Source organism: Coloeus monedula, assembly GCF_965178545.1.
Source record: "Coloeus monedula genome assembly, chromosome: 2".
NCBI classification, from domain to species: domain Eukaryota; kingdom Metazoa; phylum Chordata; class Aves; order Passeriformes; family Corvidae; genus Coloeus; species Coloeus monedula.
The window spans coordinates 41,167,741-41,182,232 of NC_138782.1; the positions used below are offsets into that span (position 1 = coordinate 41,167,741).

General features: G+C 36.6%; 1 protein-coding gene across 2 annotated transcripts in view; it reads right to left on the reverse strand.

Moving 5' to 3' along the window:
• Positions 1-14,492, reverse strand: part of PRKN (parkin RBR E3 ubiquitin protein ligase) — a 699,935-nt gene that overhangs the window by 556,260 nt on the left and 129,183 nt on the right. For both annotated transcript variants that reach the window (XM_082276720.1, XM_082276719.1), the window contains exon 2: positions 11,516-11,679. In XM_082276720.1, coding sequence (XP_082132846.1) covers positions 11,516-11,679 — 164 coding nt within the window. The remainder of the gene's footprint in view (positions 1-11,515; positions 11,680-14,492) is intronic.

A 14,492-nucleotide genomic window follows, 5' to 3' on the forward strand; every position in this document is an offset into this window, starting at 1 on the left:
CAGATCATCAACCTGAACTCTGCACAGGAAGAAATGACTACAGAAAGTGCAATTGAAAACAACAAAAACAAACAGTTTTAATAAGAAATGAATGTAGCAGGGTGTGCAGAAAGAGTACTACTTCTTATACTGTCAGTGCACCTTGACTACACAAGACAGAACAACAAAGAACCTCTCACATGGTCTACATAAGAGTAGATTTAAATTCAAAAGCAGCAATATTGGCAGATCACCCTGTAAGTCACTTGGGGAGCAGGTTGTAGCACCTCTTTCAGCTCAAAGTCAGCAGTCCACATTCCAGAATGAGAGGCTGCAATTTAATAATGTACTCCAGTAAAATCAAATCACATGGATATAAATTACTAATACAATGAAAACCGGTAAAAAAAAAATTAGTAGAAATACATTTCCATCAGAAATATAAGTGAATGTCACAACCTTTTTCTGATTCTTGCAGGAAGCTTCCAGCCTAACATAGCCAAATAAATCATGTGGTCTTTAAACAGCATTTTCCTCAAGAAAATAGAAGCAGTCTTCTTCAAAACAACATGAAGTTACAGTACTATGAGGATTACTGAGTTATGAGGGCATTAAAAAGCATATTTCAGCCTCCCTCCCGTAGTGTAAATCAGGATGTGACACACAATTCTTCAGCAACAGGACCTCTCATGCTGTCCCCAGTATGCATCTTTTAAAAAGGCATTGGCATGCTGACAATTTCAAAAGGCACCAAACAAACTTACCACAAAGAGATTTCAAAGTGAGCAACAGCAAAACAAGCTTCCAAAGCAAACCTCTTCCTTCTCTCACTTTAGGAAAGGCTATTTCTCTCTCAAATGCTCTTTTTTGTTTTTAAATTCTAATGCAACTTCTCTTATGTAAGCAGCACTAGAAACCATGGTGCTGACTAATAGCCTCCAGTACAGTGCAACTTTAAAACTGCAGGTAGTGGCCTAACTAGTGAGCTGGTGTATATCCTGCAGGGCTGTTACTGTTCTCTGCTGCTAGAAAAATTCAATTTTTAGTTTTAAGTATAAATACACAATATATCATACTAAATTACCTTACAATGGAAGTAGCATGTCTCTAGTGCAGTGAAACAACAGAACATATGAAAGTTTCCATAAATGTGAACAAAACGAGCTCTTTCTCCAGTTCTATATTTCATTTATTTATTGATAGCAATTTTTCCAATATTTTCTATAGCCCACTGGGGCCTTGCAAAGTCAATCCTTCTTTTTAATAGGAAAATAACATTTCTGAGAGATTTGAATTATGTCAGGAGATAAGTAACTCAAAGATTGCTTTATGACTGACACATATACACCCAGAGATGCAAGGAGATTAAATCCTGTGGCTACTTGAGGCAGGAACCCATTCTGTGTCAATCTTCCTCCATTTGTTTCTGGAGACTGACACTGAGCATTGCTCACAAGTCAGAAATGCATCAATCCTTCAGAGAAACAGGAGAGAGAGCTTTCATTTGCATTCACTTAAATAGATGAGATCAGCAATGAATTCCATCAGAAATGAACACTTCTGGGGATGCTGCTTTTATTACCTCTGCAGTGATAAAGGATGGCATTTACAGAATGGTCCTCTGAAAAGCAAGTGCACAAATCATTGCAGGCACACAGTGTAGGTACTAACACTGTTATGTGCTACTGCATCCAGTTTCTCCACTCTTCTGAAATCAGAACTCACAGCTCTAATTCATAATAAAGCTAAATGCTTACTTGGCTGAATAGTGCTTATAGGGCCAACCTTTCTGGTTGAAAATACATCCCACCAAATCAACAGCTACCGGTTCAACCTCCCCAAATTTTGTTTCCTGTAATGTATTTAGAATTGCACACACTTCTGCACTACATAATTCTTCAGCTGCCTTGATGGATTATAGGATAACAATTCCCAGTATCTGCCTTCAATAAAAATGATAATAAATACTGAGTATGCTGAGCAAGTTTAATATTTTGTTTCAACTTATTGTTGTAGGTAATGCATTCACTGCACAGCTCAAGTCAGGTAAAGGAGCTGGAGTATTTCCTAAATTGGCTTCCCAGACAATAGACCTGCATGGATTACTGCTCTTCAGTTCAGATTTTTATTTTAATTTCTTTAAAAATGTACTGAATAAATTTCTAGGCTTTTTAATTTTTAAAAAGTATTACTATTTTGCAAGGGAAAAGTGTTTAATCTTATCCAATGATAGGCTTAAAGAATCACTTGATTCTGATGACCCACTAAGTGGGTCTACTGCATAAGGTTGATTTCTGTAATATAATCACACCTCTTTTAAAAGTGATAACATGTTCATCTCCACCATTTTAGGTGTCAGACCTTAAATGCACTTCTTTATATCCTCCACAAATAGCCTTACATTGCAAATGATATAAACACATTGAAAATTTACTGTTTGGCTTTGTTTTGCTTTGTTTTAGATATGGGTTTACCAGTGGCTGCTGTCAATTCATATACTTTTGCAATTCAATTCCTTGGGTTTCCATGCTTCTCCAGTCATCTATTGTATATCTCACCCTTCATCTTATCTCTTGCTTTCCTGCCTGGTAGGACAACCTCAGATACTTCATGAGCCCTGACATATAATAATTTTTTCTTTGGCTGCTCGTGTAATCTCCACCACATTTAGTAAATACCATATAATTAAGCATAACCTTCTTTGTCAAACCTCTCAGGTGTACCTGAAACCTTTTTATCTGAAACTCCCACAATTCTTCTAGACTTCTGATACTCAGTATGGCATATATTTCTTCATGTATCCTTTCTTCCCCTTGATACTCTGCTGTGTTGTTGTCTGCATCATTTCCTTGCTTCCTTTATTTGTCATAGCACAAACATTTAAAAAATTATTTTTAGAAAACTAACGGAAGTTTTCACTACTACTTAGGGACCAGAAACAAAAATTACACCAGTATTATAAAGCTAAACATCTTAGTGCATTCAGAAGAAAGGTGCTGCAGTTTTCACTATTTATAAAGAAGGGACACTTTCATAAAGATTAATGTTTCCAATGATATACATTCAGCTGGTCACTTTAAATTATTTATTGCCATTTATGGTCTTTGAGACATTTTTGCTATAAAATTCTGACAGTGGAAACATTAAGATACTTTAAAATTGGATTGTTTCTTCCTTTCCTGAAGCTCTGACACTTTAAATTAGATGTGCTTAAACTGTAGTAATAAACACACTGCTGCAAGATAAATAGTAAACAAAGACCCAAAATTACCATCTGGGGTAATGAAAATAAGGCAGGAGAAAAGGTAATATGATACTGGTTAAAGAGGTTAGCAGCTACTATTTTCTTTCCTTAAACATACCTGCATACATTTACTTGTTTTGTACACACAATTTGCTGCATACCATGAAAGATACAAATGAATAGATTGCTATGTTAAAGATGGCAAGGTAGTACAGTAAAAATATTTTATAGGATAATTTGGGATGAGCTGCATAAGAAACAAATCATGAAGTCAGAGCTCTGGTATATCATGCATACGAAATATATGACAATAAAACTTTTATATGCTTCCATCGTACTGTTTTATGTCAAATAGTTAATAGGGGAAAACTGTATTAGAAGTGTTTTTTCAGTTTAAAGATGTTTCATTATTGGTATCCTTTTTTTGTATTAATTCTACCATAAAACTAGAAACTGGGGTTTTTTTATGTCTCTTTATGAGAAGTGTAACCTCATCAACCAAAATGTGCCAACACTCACACACCTTTACAAAATTACCTAAAATAAGGTGATAGTAATTCATACATTATCACACAGAGATGTCTTGGTTGCATACAAGGAGATCAGAAAACAAGATCAGAAAACAAGAAGCACCTCACCCTATAAAAGACAGAAACCATGGGTAGAAGGAAATTTCCACTCACTTGCAGATAGAGTAGATCTGCAAAGTAACTTAGTTTTGTCATTCTCTCCCCATTATTTCTTAGCCTGGGAAAGGGAAAGGTTAGAAAGGACAATTAGTTTCCTAAGCTGGTTTAATAGGCAACAGATGTTGGATGGGGACAGGATTTCAAAGACCTGGAATTGACTGGGAAAAGCAGAAATGGAAGCAGGAAAAGTGGCTTGAACTGTGGGAAACTAATGATAAGAACAGCAATACAAGTGAGGAAAACACTGATCAATTCATTCAGGAAGAGCACTGAAAACTGGACTCCACAGGAATGGGAATCACATCCATACCTCTATGCATGGAAGTTATATCATTTTGCACTAGCTGAGAAGCTTCCCCAGGACAATAAGGATTTTGTGTGTTTGTAAGAGGAAAAGGGAGAGAGAAAAGGAGGGAGAGAATAAGTGAGAGGGAAAATGAGAGCAAGAGAAAATGAGAGGGAGAATGCTGGCTCATGGAAAGTCAGTGGCATAATTTTCACTAAATCAAAGGAGCCAATGTTTAACTCGAAAAAAATGAGTAACAACCTGCTCAGTATATGAGAAAAATAATTCATTTGTGGATCAGGTACTTTTGCTGCTTTATTTAGTTTAAATGAGGAGACAAGATTGCATTGCTCTACTGTATTCCTTATTACTGATTTTTTTTTTTTTTAAACACTTTACTTTCGTTTCTTCAACAGGCTTCTAGAGTTCATTAGAAAACTTCCAGGAATTGTAGATGCAATAAGTGTTGCTCCAAAGATACATAAGGAATTACATATATACTTCTGCTTCAATAACTCCTAAAATAATTGTCTTCTTTCTCTTTAAGCCTGTACTGGTGTTATTTTTTTAGGATGACCAATTCTATTTACTTTCATGGGGTCTTTGCTGTCATAATGCAACTCTGTTTTTTTCATTTCTTCTCCCATCACCCATAAAAGCCATGATTCTCAGGAATAATTCTGCACCCCCTAGAGTATGGAGGTTCATCTGTGATGAAAACTGTAACCAGACAGGAAGCATTTAAGTTTCCCTCCCACATTTTCAACTACAATTAGTGAAAAAGCTTGAAAAAGAAAATAAGGAAACCCAGACTGGGTAATTAAATAGCTGTGTGACCTTGATAATTACAAATATAAATGTATTACAGATGAAATTTCAGAGAATCAGAGCTGTATTTAGATAAGTAGAATTAAAATAAAAGCAAAGAAATAATGGCAAGGAACTACATCCCACCTTTCTAGTGAGGAGGTATGCTCCTCACTAGAGAAGGTATACTAGATACTAGATACTCTGTCCCAATTTCTCCTTTCTTAATCCAGTAATTTCACTATGTAAAGTGTTAATGAAACCCTAATTTTTGCTTCTTTTTTTGAGACAATACAAATATTTTCAAATTACTGCTCTATTTCAGTTATGATTTATAAAGTACATAGTCTCTATCAATACTTCCTTATAAATGTAGTCTAGTAGAACAATGAATGCCATGTTTTTTCTTTGAGGAAAAGGAAGGAAGAAGGTAGGAAATATCCCAATGATCCTTGACCTTCTGCTTATTCAACTACAGTTTTTGGTAATGATGTTCTGTATGCTAAACATTTTTTCACCACAGCAATTTAGAAAGGTGATGAATGAAAGATATGGGCTGACCTTTCCTTTACTGTCATGATTTAGAGACTCATAAAAGTTATTACTCACTGCCACCACTTTAACAACTACAGCTTTTTTAAAGTTTTTGCTTACCCGTTTTCTCTCCTGCAACCTAAAGATGGATCTGAATTATAAAATGGACAGCATTGTAAACATATGAACTGGGTTATACTCATGACAAGGGGAAAAGATTCAACAAGTGTCTGCCTTATGCAAGTATGTAGGTGGAAAACAAAAGGCACATCTAATATTGGGGCAATTTTCAAGATAATTTCATTCTGAAACACTATGTATGCCTTGAGAAGAACTAGAGTGCTTTGCCAGAGGAGTTTCTTATCAGCACTGTATTTCATGCAAACAGTATTGCAGTTTCTGTATCAGACCCACACAAAGTAACTACTCTTTCAAAAATGGATTTTGCAAAATTCACTTAATGGCCTCAATACAGGGAATTTTAACTGCCTACGAGAAATTATTTAATTATTAATTTAATAGGTTCAAAATTTACTGAAACTGTCAGCAAAGGGGAAAACAAAATAAACTCATTTAAAAATTTGGAAATTAATCTAAAAAGACAGCACAGGTCATACAGAAATATTATGAGTCCATAAGACTCCTATAAGAACATTGGCACCAGCACCCCTATTCCAGGAACCCATGAACCAGACTCAGCAGACAACACAGAATTCATCTAGGTACCAAAAGCTAGAAAAATCTAGAAATTAAAACCACTTTTGTACTGAATGCACAATGAAGAAAGTTTGTAAAGAAAACCCTGCCACAGTTTGTCCTCAATCATCAGCAGGCCAACAAAAACACATTAAGAAATATCAGAAGAATCAAGAAGGGCCCAGAAAATTTCAAGGTCATATTAGAATCTGTAGCTCCTATCAGAAATGGCCCATTAACTTTTTGAAATTATCAAACTACTTGAAGATTGTTTTCCCCTCATTTAGATGTAGTTAAATATTTTTAATAGTCTTCTAATTCCAGGAAAAACTTAGCAAAATAAAAATAATAGAACACAAGTGCATTTAAAAGCAGAATGGAAATGTGTTTCTGGGCTTGAAGGTCTCCTCCATAAATGCATTTAGCTCTTGATCTGCCAGCACAATTAATGAGCAATGTATCCTCTTAAACAACACAGAAAATCTGTAGACCCGAGCTAGCCCTGACTTAATATCACAGTAAATAGGGCTCTGTGGTACTTTCCACATGCACTGTGAGCATATAACACCATGAGGCCCAACACAAGTCTTGGAAAAATTTATTCAACACATCTCTGTTGTCATGGTGAGTCTGCAGCCGTCAAAAGAACCAAGGGTGAGCAGCCCTGCCATCCTCTCATTTAGCCAAGTCCACATTACCTGGCAACACAGATGTAGCATCTCTAGATTTCCTTGTTACTATAATATACCTAAGTATAATTCAGCTATCTTTTCCTGTTTTGAAGAAGTACAGTACACATCTCTTCCAGCTCTACAAGAAATAAAAGACCCACAGATCAATCAAATATTGACCAAAAATACTGATTTAAACACGCACGCACACACATAAAATGATTTTTTTCTCTTTGAATTTCACATATGATGATTGATTCAGTCAGTATGTCTATGGGCAATTCTCTACAAACAGCATTTAAGTATGAAAATGTTGGCTCAACAGTATTCTGTAACCCACAAAACTGCTGAATATCAAAGTTGTTTCCGTGAGTGATTTAGTATCCTATATATAAAACTGTAGATTGTAGCACAAGGCAGTAACTGTGCCGAAAGACCCAATCTAATCTTAGCATTCAGTACTTTATAATTAAACATGGGGGGTTTTTTGCTGGTGAGGGATAAATTTTGCACCGTGTCACCTGGTTTCTTCTTTGAACCCTCAGTAAAACGAAACAGGGCAATATAAGAACTGCTGGAAGCTCTGCTGTACTGCACAGTGCTTAGAGAGCAAGAAAGTTGCCACACATTTATGTACACAAGGTCCTTCTTTGATGAAATGCAATACTCCATTGTTCAAGTACCTGTTCCTGCTAAAAACCAGCACCATTTCTCCCCTACCACTTCTCTCTTCCCTCCTTTGCATAGATGATCATCTATGTTGCAACTGCAATTGTGCTGTTCCTTTTCATTCACTTTCAGTTATGTTTATGAGCTCACAAACCAGTGTTCAACAATAACTTCTAGTTGTGCTTCTTTGTTTCTTAGATGTACATATAAATTATTTTAAATTATAGGCAAGCACCTATATGGATGGATGCAGCCAAAGCCAAATTCACATGAAACCTATGCTCCAAGCATCAAGCCTATGCTGCAGTCAAGTACAAGCTAATGCTGATCCAGAAGCTGTCTCAGGGGAGCACTGCTGTTAGCACAAAGCTAACAAGTCCTGCTACTTACCAGATGCTTAGTCTTTCTCTGTTTCAAAGAACAGTATTTTCTAGCTTTACCTCATATAGGAAACACTGTCAAAAAGAACTGGTACAGAATTGGGAAACAAGAATTAATTCTATCCCTGTTTTGCTACTGACTGTGGACAAGCTAAGCTACTGATTCCCATCACATCATTGTCTGCTTTATTCATTTAGACTGTAAGTTCTGCAAGGCAGGGAATCTCTCCTGCAAACTGTTTGCAAAGAGCTCTTTCACACAAGGGAACTCTGAGTTCTCCAAGAAAGAGGAAGTCTGTACTAACATAATACTACTGCTGTTATCAGTAGTAAATTTCAAATTGCTTGCACTGAGCAAAATTGTTTATCAATACATATTACATACTTTACTACCAGAAGCTTTGTTAACTAATTCTGCCATTCTCAGAGGCAATGACAATACTGTAAGCAGTTACCTCCTGTTAGAACACTTCAAGGTCCCTGATACGTTTATTCTGTTTGTGACTCTGTTATGGTTCTGTTCTTTCTGTCTTAGGATTGCTACAAGAAGATCTTTCATATCTTCCGTACTCATGACAACCTTCTGAAAGAATTCCTATTTTTGGGTCTATATTAATTAATTACTTCTACTCATTCCAAACTGAACTGTAATCAGCAGGGAGCTCTTCATCATTCTTCAAAATGTTTAGCACCCTTAAAGTGACACCATTTGCTAGGCTTTTAGGAGTCAGCTTATAGCTCTAATTCCTTCTTATGAGATTCAAATTTGCAGGTCTCATTCTTCATCCAGTCATTACCAATCTTTGCTTACCATGGCTCTAATTTCACTACTTGTCTCTTAGTCACTAGCTTAGATACTGATCTCCCCTGTGCACAATGGAATCTATGTCTAATCTTCCTTTCTTTTTTCAAGGACAAAACACTTATCTGCGGAACCAAATTAAATGTCTCCACACATATTTCACTCCTATCCCTCCTACAAGTTTTTTACTCTTGTTGTTGATATCAAAGTACTTATTTAATATCTCAGCACTTTCTTTCTTATATAATAATTTCTCTTTAACATTTGTCCATTCCAGCTTTCTATTTTTTACAAGTCTCAGCTACCAGGAAAGATTTTGCCTTCTCTCCAAACAGGAAAACAAACACAGCTTTCGCATTCTCAGTCATGTTTTGTACCGGCTGCCTGAGATTCTAAGGAAGCTGTCAAGCCAAATCTGGTTGTTCTGTGAGCTGTGAAACCAATAAAGTTTGCTGTCCTGAAGTATTTCCTACATCCCTGCCTCATACTCCTGCAATTACTGCAACTTCTCTCATGTCCTCTATAATCTCATTATCTGTAATACCATCAGTTCTTTTTCCTGACCTCTAGATTCTTCCACAGTACCTTCCTTGGGCAAATAAGTTCAAAAGTAATTTACCAAAAATTGAAGGACAAAACGGTTTTACCAGAAATTCTATGCTACTATAAAATGAAATAACTTTAGAGCATCATCTTTAGAGTAGAATTTTTCTTATTTTGCATCCAAATCCATAGCTCTAGAAAACAAGAGTTAGTTAATTTGCTCATATATGATGTTAATTCTGAAATTACAGATGCAACATAAATGCTAGAAGTTAGTACTTCACTAGCACCCAAGCTTTTATTAGCTTCTTATGCCAAAAACCCAGATAGCCTATCACAGGAACCCAAACACCTCCAATACACAACTCTTTTTCTTGTGTTGACAAATTTCCACGATAAATAAATATACATACACAATCAAAAGACAGAAAAAAAAAAAGGAAAAGCAGAAACAAATTAGAATGCATTCAATCAAATGTTAAGAATAAAAGTGTAGTTGATACATGCTGATGGTATTAATCACTGCAATATTTAAGTCACCTAAAAACAGAAGCATGAATTCTACCATCTGAAACAGCTTTTGAACTTCCCATCTGATTTAGAAACCAAGAGTCAAAGCGATGCACCTAGATCCAGTTTACTAAACAACAGGAAGTCCTGACTAGACATGATAATTATGACATTCCAAGGAAATTACATCATCAGGAGGTCTGTATACCTGTAATGCAATTTTTAATTTCCCTGGCAACAGACTCCATGTTGTAGCCGACAACAAACTTGGTTGCAAGTGTCAAACTGGGCTGAAAATCTGTGTTACATGCTGACACAAAATGGCAGTAATACCAACACCTGCAGCTTGCCAGGAAAAGTGAACTGGTTCAGAAGCTTCTGATAGAACAACACCGACACCCCAATCTAGCAACTGGCAACTTACAACTTCTTTAATTCACATGATTGTTTTTCATTCTCACACTTTCATATATATGTTCTCACATGTGTGTGGAGCACACTGAGCACACTGCAGGTATGCATCAACACTACTCACAGCTGATGCACTGGAGACTGACAGCAATTCACATTTCTACAGCTTCCTTTGTGTGCTCCAACTCCCTAAAGCCCTTTGCAAAACAACAAATACCATACTCAAGGAGAAGCAGTGATAGGTCATCAATACAGTAGTGACTTTCTGTACTCAGGCTTAGCAGCCATTCTGAGCACAACAATATGTCTGAAACATGAGTACAGATTAATCTGAATAGTTCTGCCTGTGAGGGATCTTTTATGCAATCACCTGCACTACTACAGGTTGTATCTGGAGCTCTTCGATACCACTGTAGAAGGACAGCAGTTTCATTAAATCAGTATTTGCACTCTGCTGAAAGGCCAGTAGGTTTCCCCAAGTTTCCCAGTTGTCTTAAATGTGTGATCTTATGCTAAACTCTGGCTATTGGAGTGAATTGCCAAATGTACACACTGGATAAACAAAGCTATTTATAAAGCAACTGCAGCTGCACTGGTAGCAGTAGCAAAGAGCAACTTTAAAGTATCTTGCAATGCTTCCTGCTGCTCACTACAGATGAACAGCCCTCTGCATTTATTGAAGAGAACAGTTTGCTAACCTTCAGGAGCTGAAATTCAGATACCTGCTTATAGCTGCTCTTCTGTGCCCTCCTGCTCCTCTTTTAGCTTCACACATTTATGAGTTCAGTGGTTTGGAGAACACTTCTGTGGGCTTTCTATCTGGAACCACTTCTCCAGCATCACACACACCTGTGCAGGCACAGCAGCAGCCATGTAGCTATCCTCCAGGGGTCACAATTGGGTTACAAATTCTATAAAATGTGATGACTGTGCAGCCTGATTTAGAGCAATTTATTCACATCCTTCTTCATTAAGATTCAAATGGAATAAGTAAGATAGAAATTGAACAGATACAGAAATTGTGCATGGCTTGCTTCTGTAGTCAGTAAACATTTATTCACTAGACACAGCTCTCTCTCATGCTCCCTCTCTTTCCCTACCCTTCCTGCTTGCTGTTTTAATGCATAATTAAGAAGGTCAGAATTAATGAAGCAGTGTGGAGTAAAGTTCAAGGAATCCCCAGGCACTATTTATTTTATTAGATCTCAGGCATGAACATCAGATTGGCAGCATTAGAGGCAGAGGCAGTGTAGCTGGCAGCCATCCAGGGGAGAAGCTACCAAGGGATTCTTACCTGCAGTGTCAAGTCATTGCTGAGCTCCCTCCCTGCAAAAATCACCCGCAGCTGGTCAGCTGGAACTCCCTGTCGCTGGGCAACTGCCTCCTTCAGCTGCAGGATGCTGGCATCCGAACCAACCTCCACCGGGAAGCCATGGCTGGAGTTGAACCTGACAAATACTGAACAAGAGCAAAAGATCTTTTTAAGCAAGCATTTCTCATGACATGTTTATACTAGAATGACAGCGAGAGGCTTACTCTTCAATTACAGGAAGCATTTACTATTTTCAGAGAAAAGCTATTAATACCCCTGCATAGTATTTTTAACCCCCTCACGGAACACAGAGTGATCAATAAATAAAACCCGTTATGTTTCCCCTTGGCAGTGTTAGAAATGACATAGAGCATTTAGAATCAAAAGAAACCCAGCTAGGCAGCTGTCCAAGTAGTTGCTACCTGGCACAATAAATTTTCAGTTCAGTCCTAACCTTCAGAAGAACAGGGCACGTGCACTTTCTGTGTCCCTCGTGCATTGCCCCAACACATATAACAAATAAATGCAGGAAACTGAGGTATGCTCTAGAGCTAAAACATATTAAATTAAACAAGGGAAAACAATTCCTTGTTACAAGGCAAGCACAGTCATATAGACTGGTTTCCCACAAATGTAATTCTACAGAAGATAATGATGGAGAGGAAATCACACATTAGATGAAATCAGAACCACAGAATTCTGTATCTGGAAGTGTTCTATTACAGCACAGTCCTTTCAGAATTCACTAAAATATCTGCAGTACATAACTCCTGTCAGCATCCACCTTCAGTGCAGAAAATCACTACTGCACCAGTCACATCATTTTTAGAGCTGCAGCAACTGGTTTATACACTCAGAGAAGCCTGGCAAACAAACTCATAAGCTTCCAGCCATTCAGCTGGCAGAGCTGTTTTTCATAAGGAGTCTGAATGTGCTCGTTGAGCCATTGGTCAGGGGAATGACTGCAAGACCTATGAAACAGGAAAAAACCTCATTACATCCATATCAGTCACGGAGATTGTATGTACAGTAGACATGTTCCCAGTGGACTGCTTTGACCAATACCTTCACAGGCAGGAAGCAAAGGAATTAGCAAAACCCAATATAAAACAAAAAAATCATTTATATCAATTATACCTGTCACCTAAACTGCTTGGGTATTGATTATAACAACCAGTCTTTTTAATGATTTATTTCCCATTCCCAATACAGCATTTTAGCTCAAGATGCTATTCCTTTGCATTTTTGTTGACTGACAGAAGCATAAGCTCAAAAGTGCTTATAGATTTTATAGAAATAACTATTTTTAGAACTAAAAATAGGAGTCTTATGATTTTTCCAATGTACAGTCTACCTGACAACTCCAAAGCTGCCAAGTTTAAGAACATTTGCATATAGCTGAAGTTGCTACCATTGTTTTGCTCAGCCACCAATGTTGTAAATATTTGCAATTTCACATCTTCAGTTCAGATCTGGCTAATCTTTAAGGAATAAGGCCATATTCCAATAAAATTAAATGCAACATTTTAAGTTTTGTACTTGAAAGTACCCTTTTAATGTACTAAAATGCAGGGTAAGACTGCACAATCCAGTGTTAGGCAGGTACCCTGCAGTACATCTCATTATGGCGTTTGATTTCTATTAAAGGGTGTTCTGGAAATAACTAAACTGTGCAAGCTGTATATTCAGACTGTTCAGAAGAATCAGTGGGATTTGAGTTTTATTTTGATTATGGATTGGAGACCAAAGGATTATTTATATGACAAAAGGTATTTACAGCCAATGGCAATTGAACATTTCCCATCTTTTCAGGAACACACAATCGTCAACTGTAAATAACATTATCCATGCCAATAGCAAAATATATAGTTAAATCAATGGGGATTATAGTTTAATAGACTACACTGTGACTATGTATGTCAGTATGTATATTTTAAGATATTTATATAGATATGCTCACATACACACAAAATGAATACATGTGTATCTCCAAAGAGCTCTTCCTAACTCATACATAACCCTCTTTCTCTTTAGTCTTGCAAAAGCCAGTGTTATTGGTTTTGGGGGGGAAAAAAAAAAAAAAAAAATCAGCAGATGCGGTGACTGCAAATCAAATGGTAAAAGGAAAGTGCTTGATAAAAGAAGCATAAGAAACCACCATTTATATTAATTGCACAGCAGTATTTATTTTTAAAGACAGTATAAACCCAACACACTTACTGGAAATGTAAGTCAAGTTTAATATCAAGAATCTCAAACCCTTCTCTCTAATAAATTTTTTTTTATTCACTTACAACAGGTATATTCTTGTCCTCCCAGTATGTATGAAGTATCAGAAATTTAGTCTCCCAATTCTTACCACAAGCAAACATGGGAAATGAGTGTGAGTGCATCATTTTCCACTTTACAGCACAGAAGCCTGATGAGCTAACTCAGAAATAAATGCTAAAATCCAAATTTGCTGGCTGGAAAATTCCAAGCCACAAATATTTTGCCCTTAAGCACTTTTATTCTATTACATAGTCTGCTATCCAACAACTCTTTTTAAAGCAAAAGAGCAGAAGAGACCTTTGCTTACTTGCACAGAGCATAAAAAGATTGAATACAAGCCTTCAGTCTGTGGAATAAAACCAGAATTTCATCAATATAATATATCAAACTGTCTTTTTAGGAAAAATAAACTCATTTTCTTTTTGACATTTCTCTTGACTAACTAAATAATCAATATCAAGTTGATATTGTTAACAACACATGTTATTCAAGAGATCACAGGTGAAGTTGTGCAGACCCTCCAGACCTCTTCTAAAGAATACATATGTTGAAAAGATTTAGAATTTAAAGTTTGTCTACTTAAATGTAAATAAATATTGACTTAACTGAAGATTAGAGAATTTACCTGAGGCCTGAATTGCTCGCAGAAAACCAAATGAAATAAATATAGTTAGTCAGACACAAATAC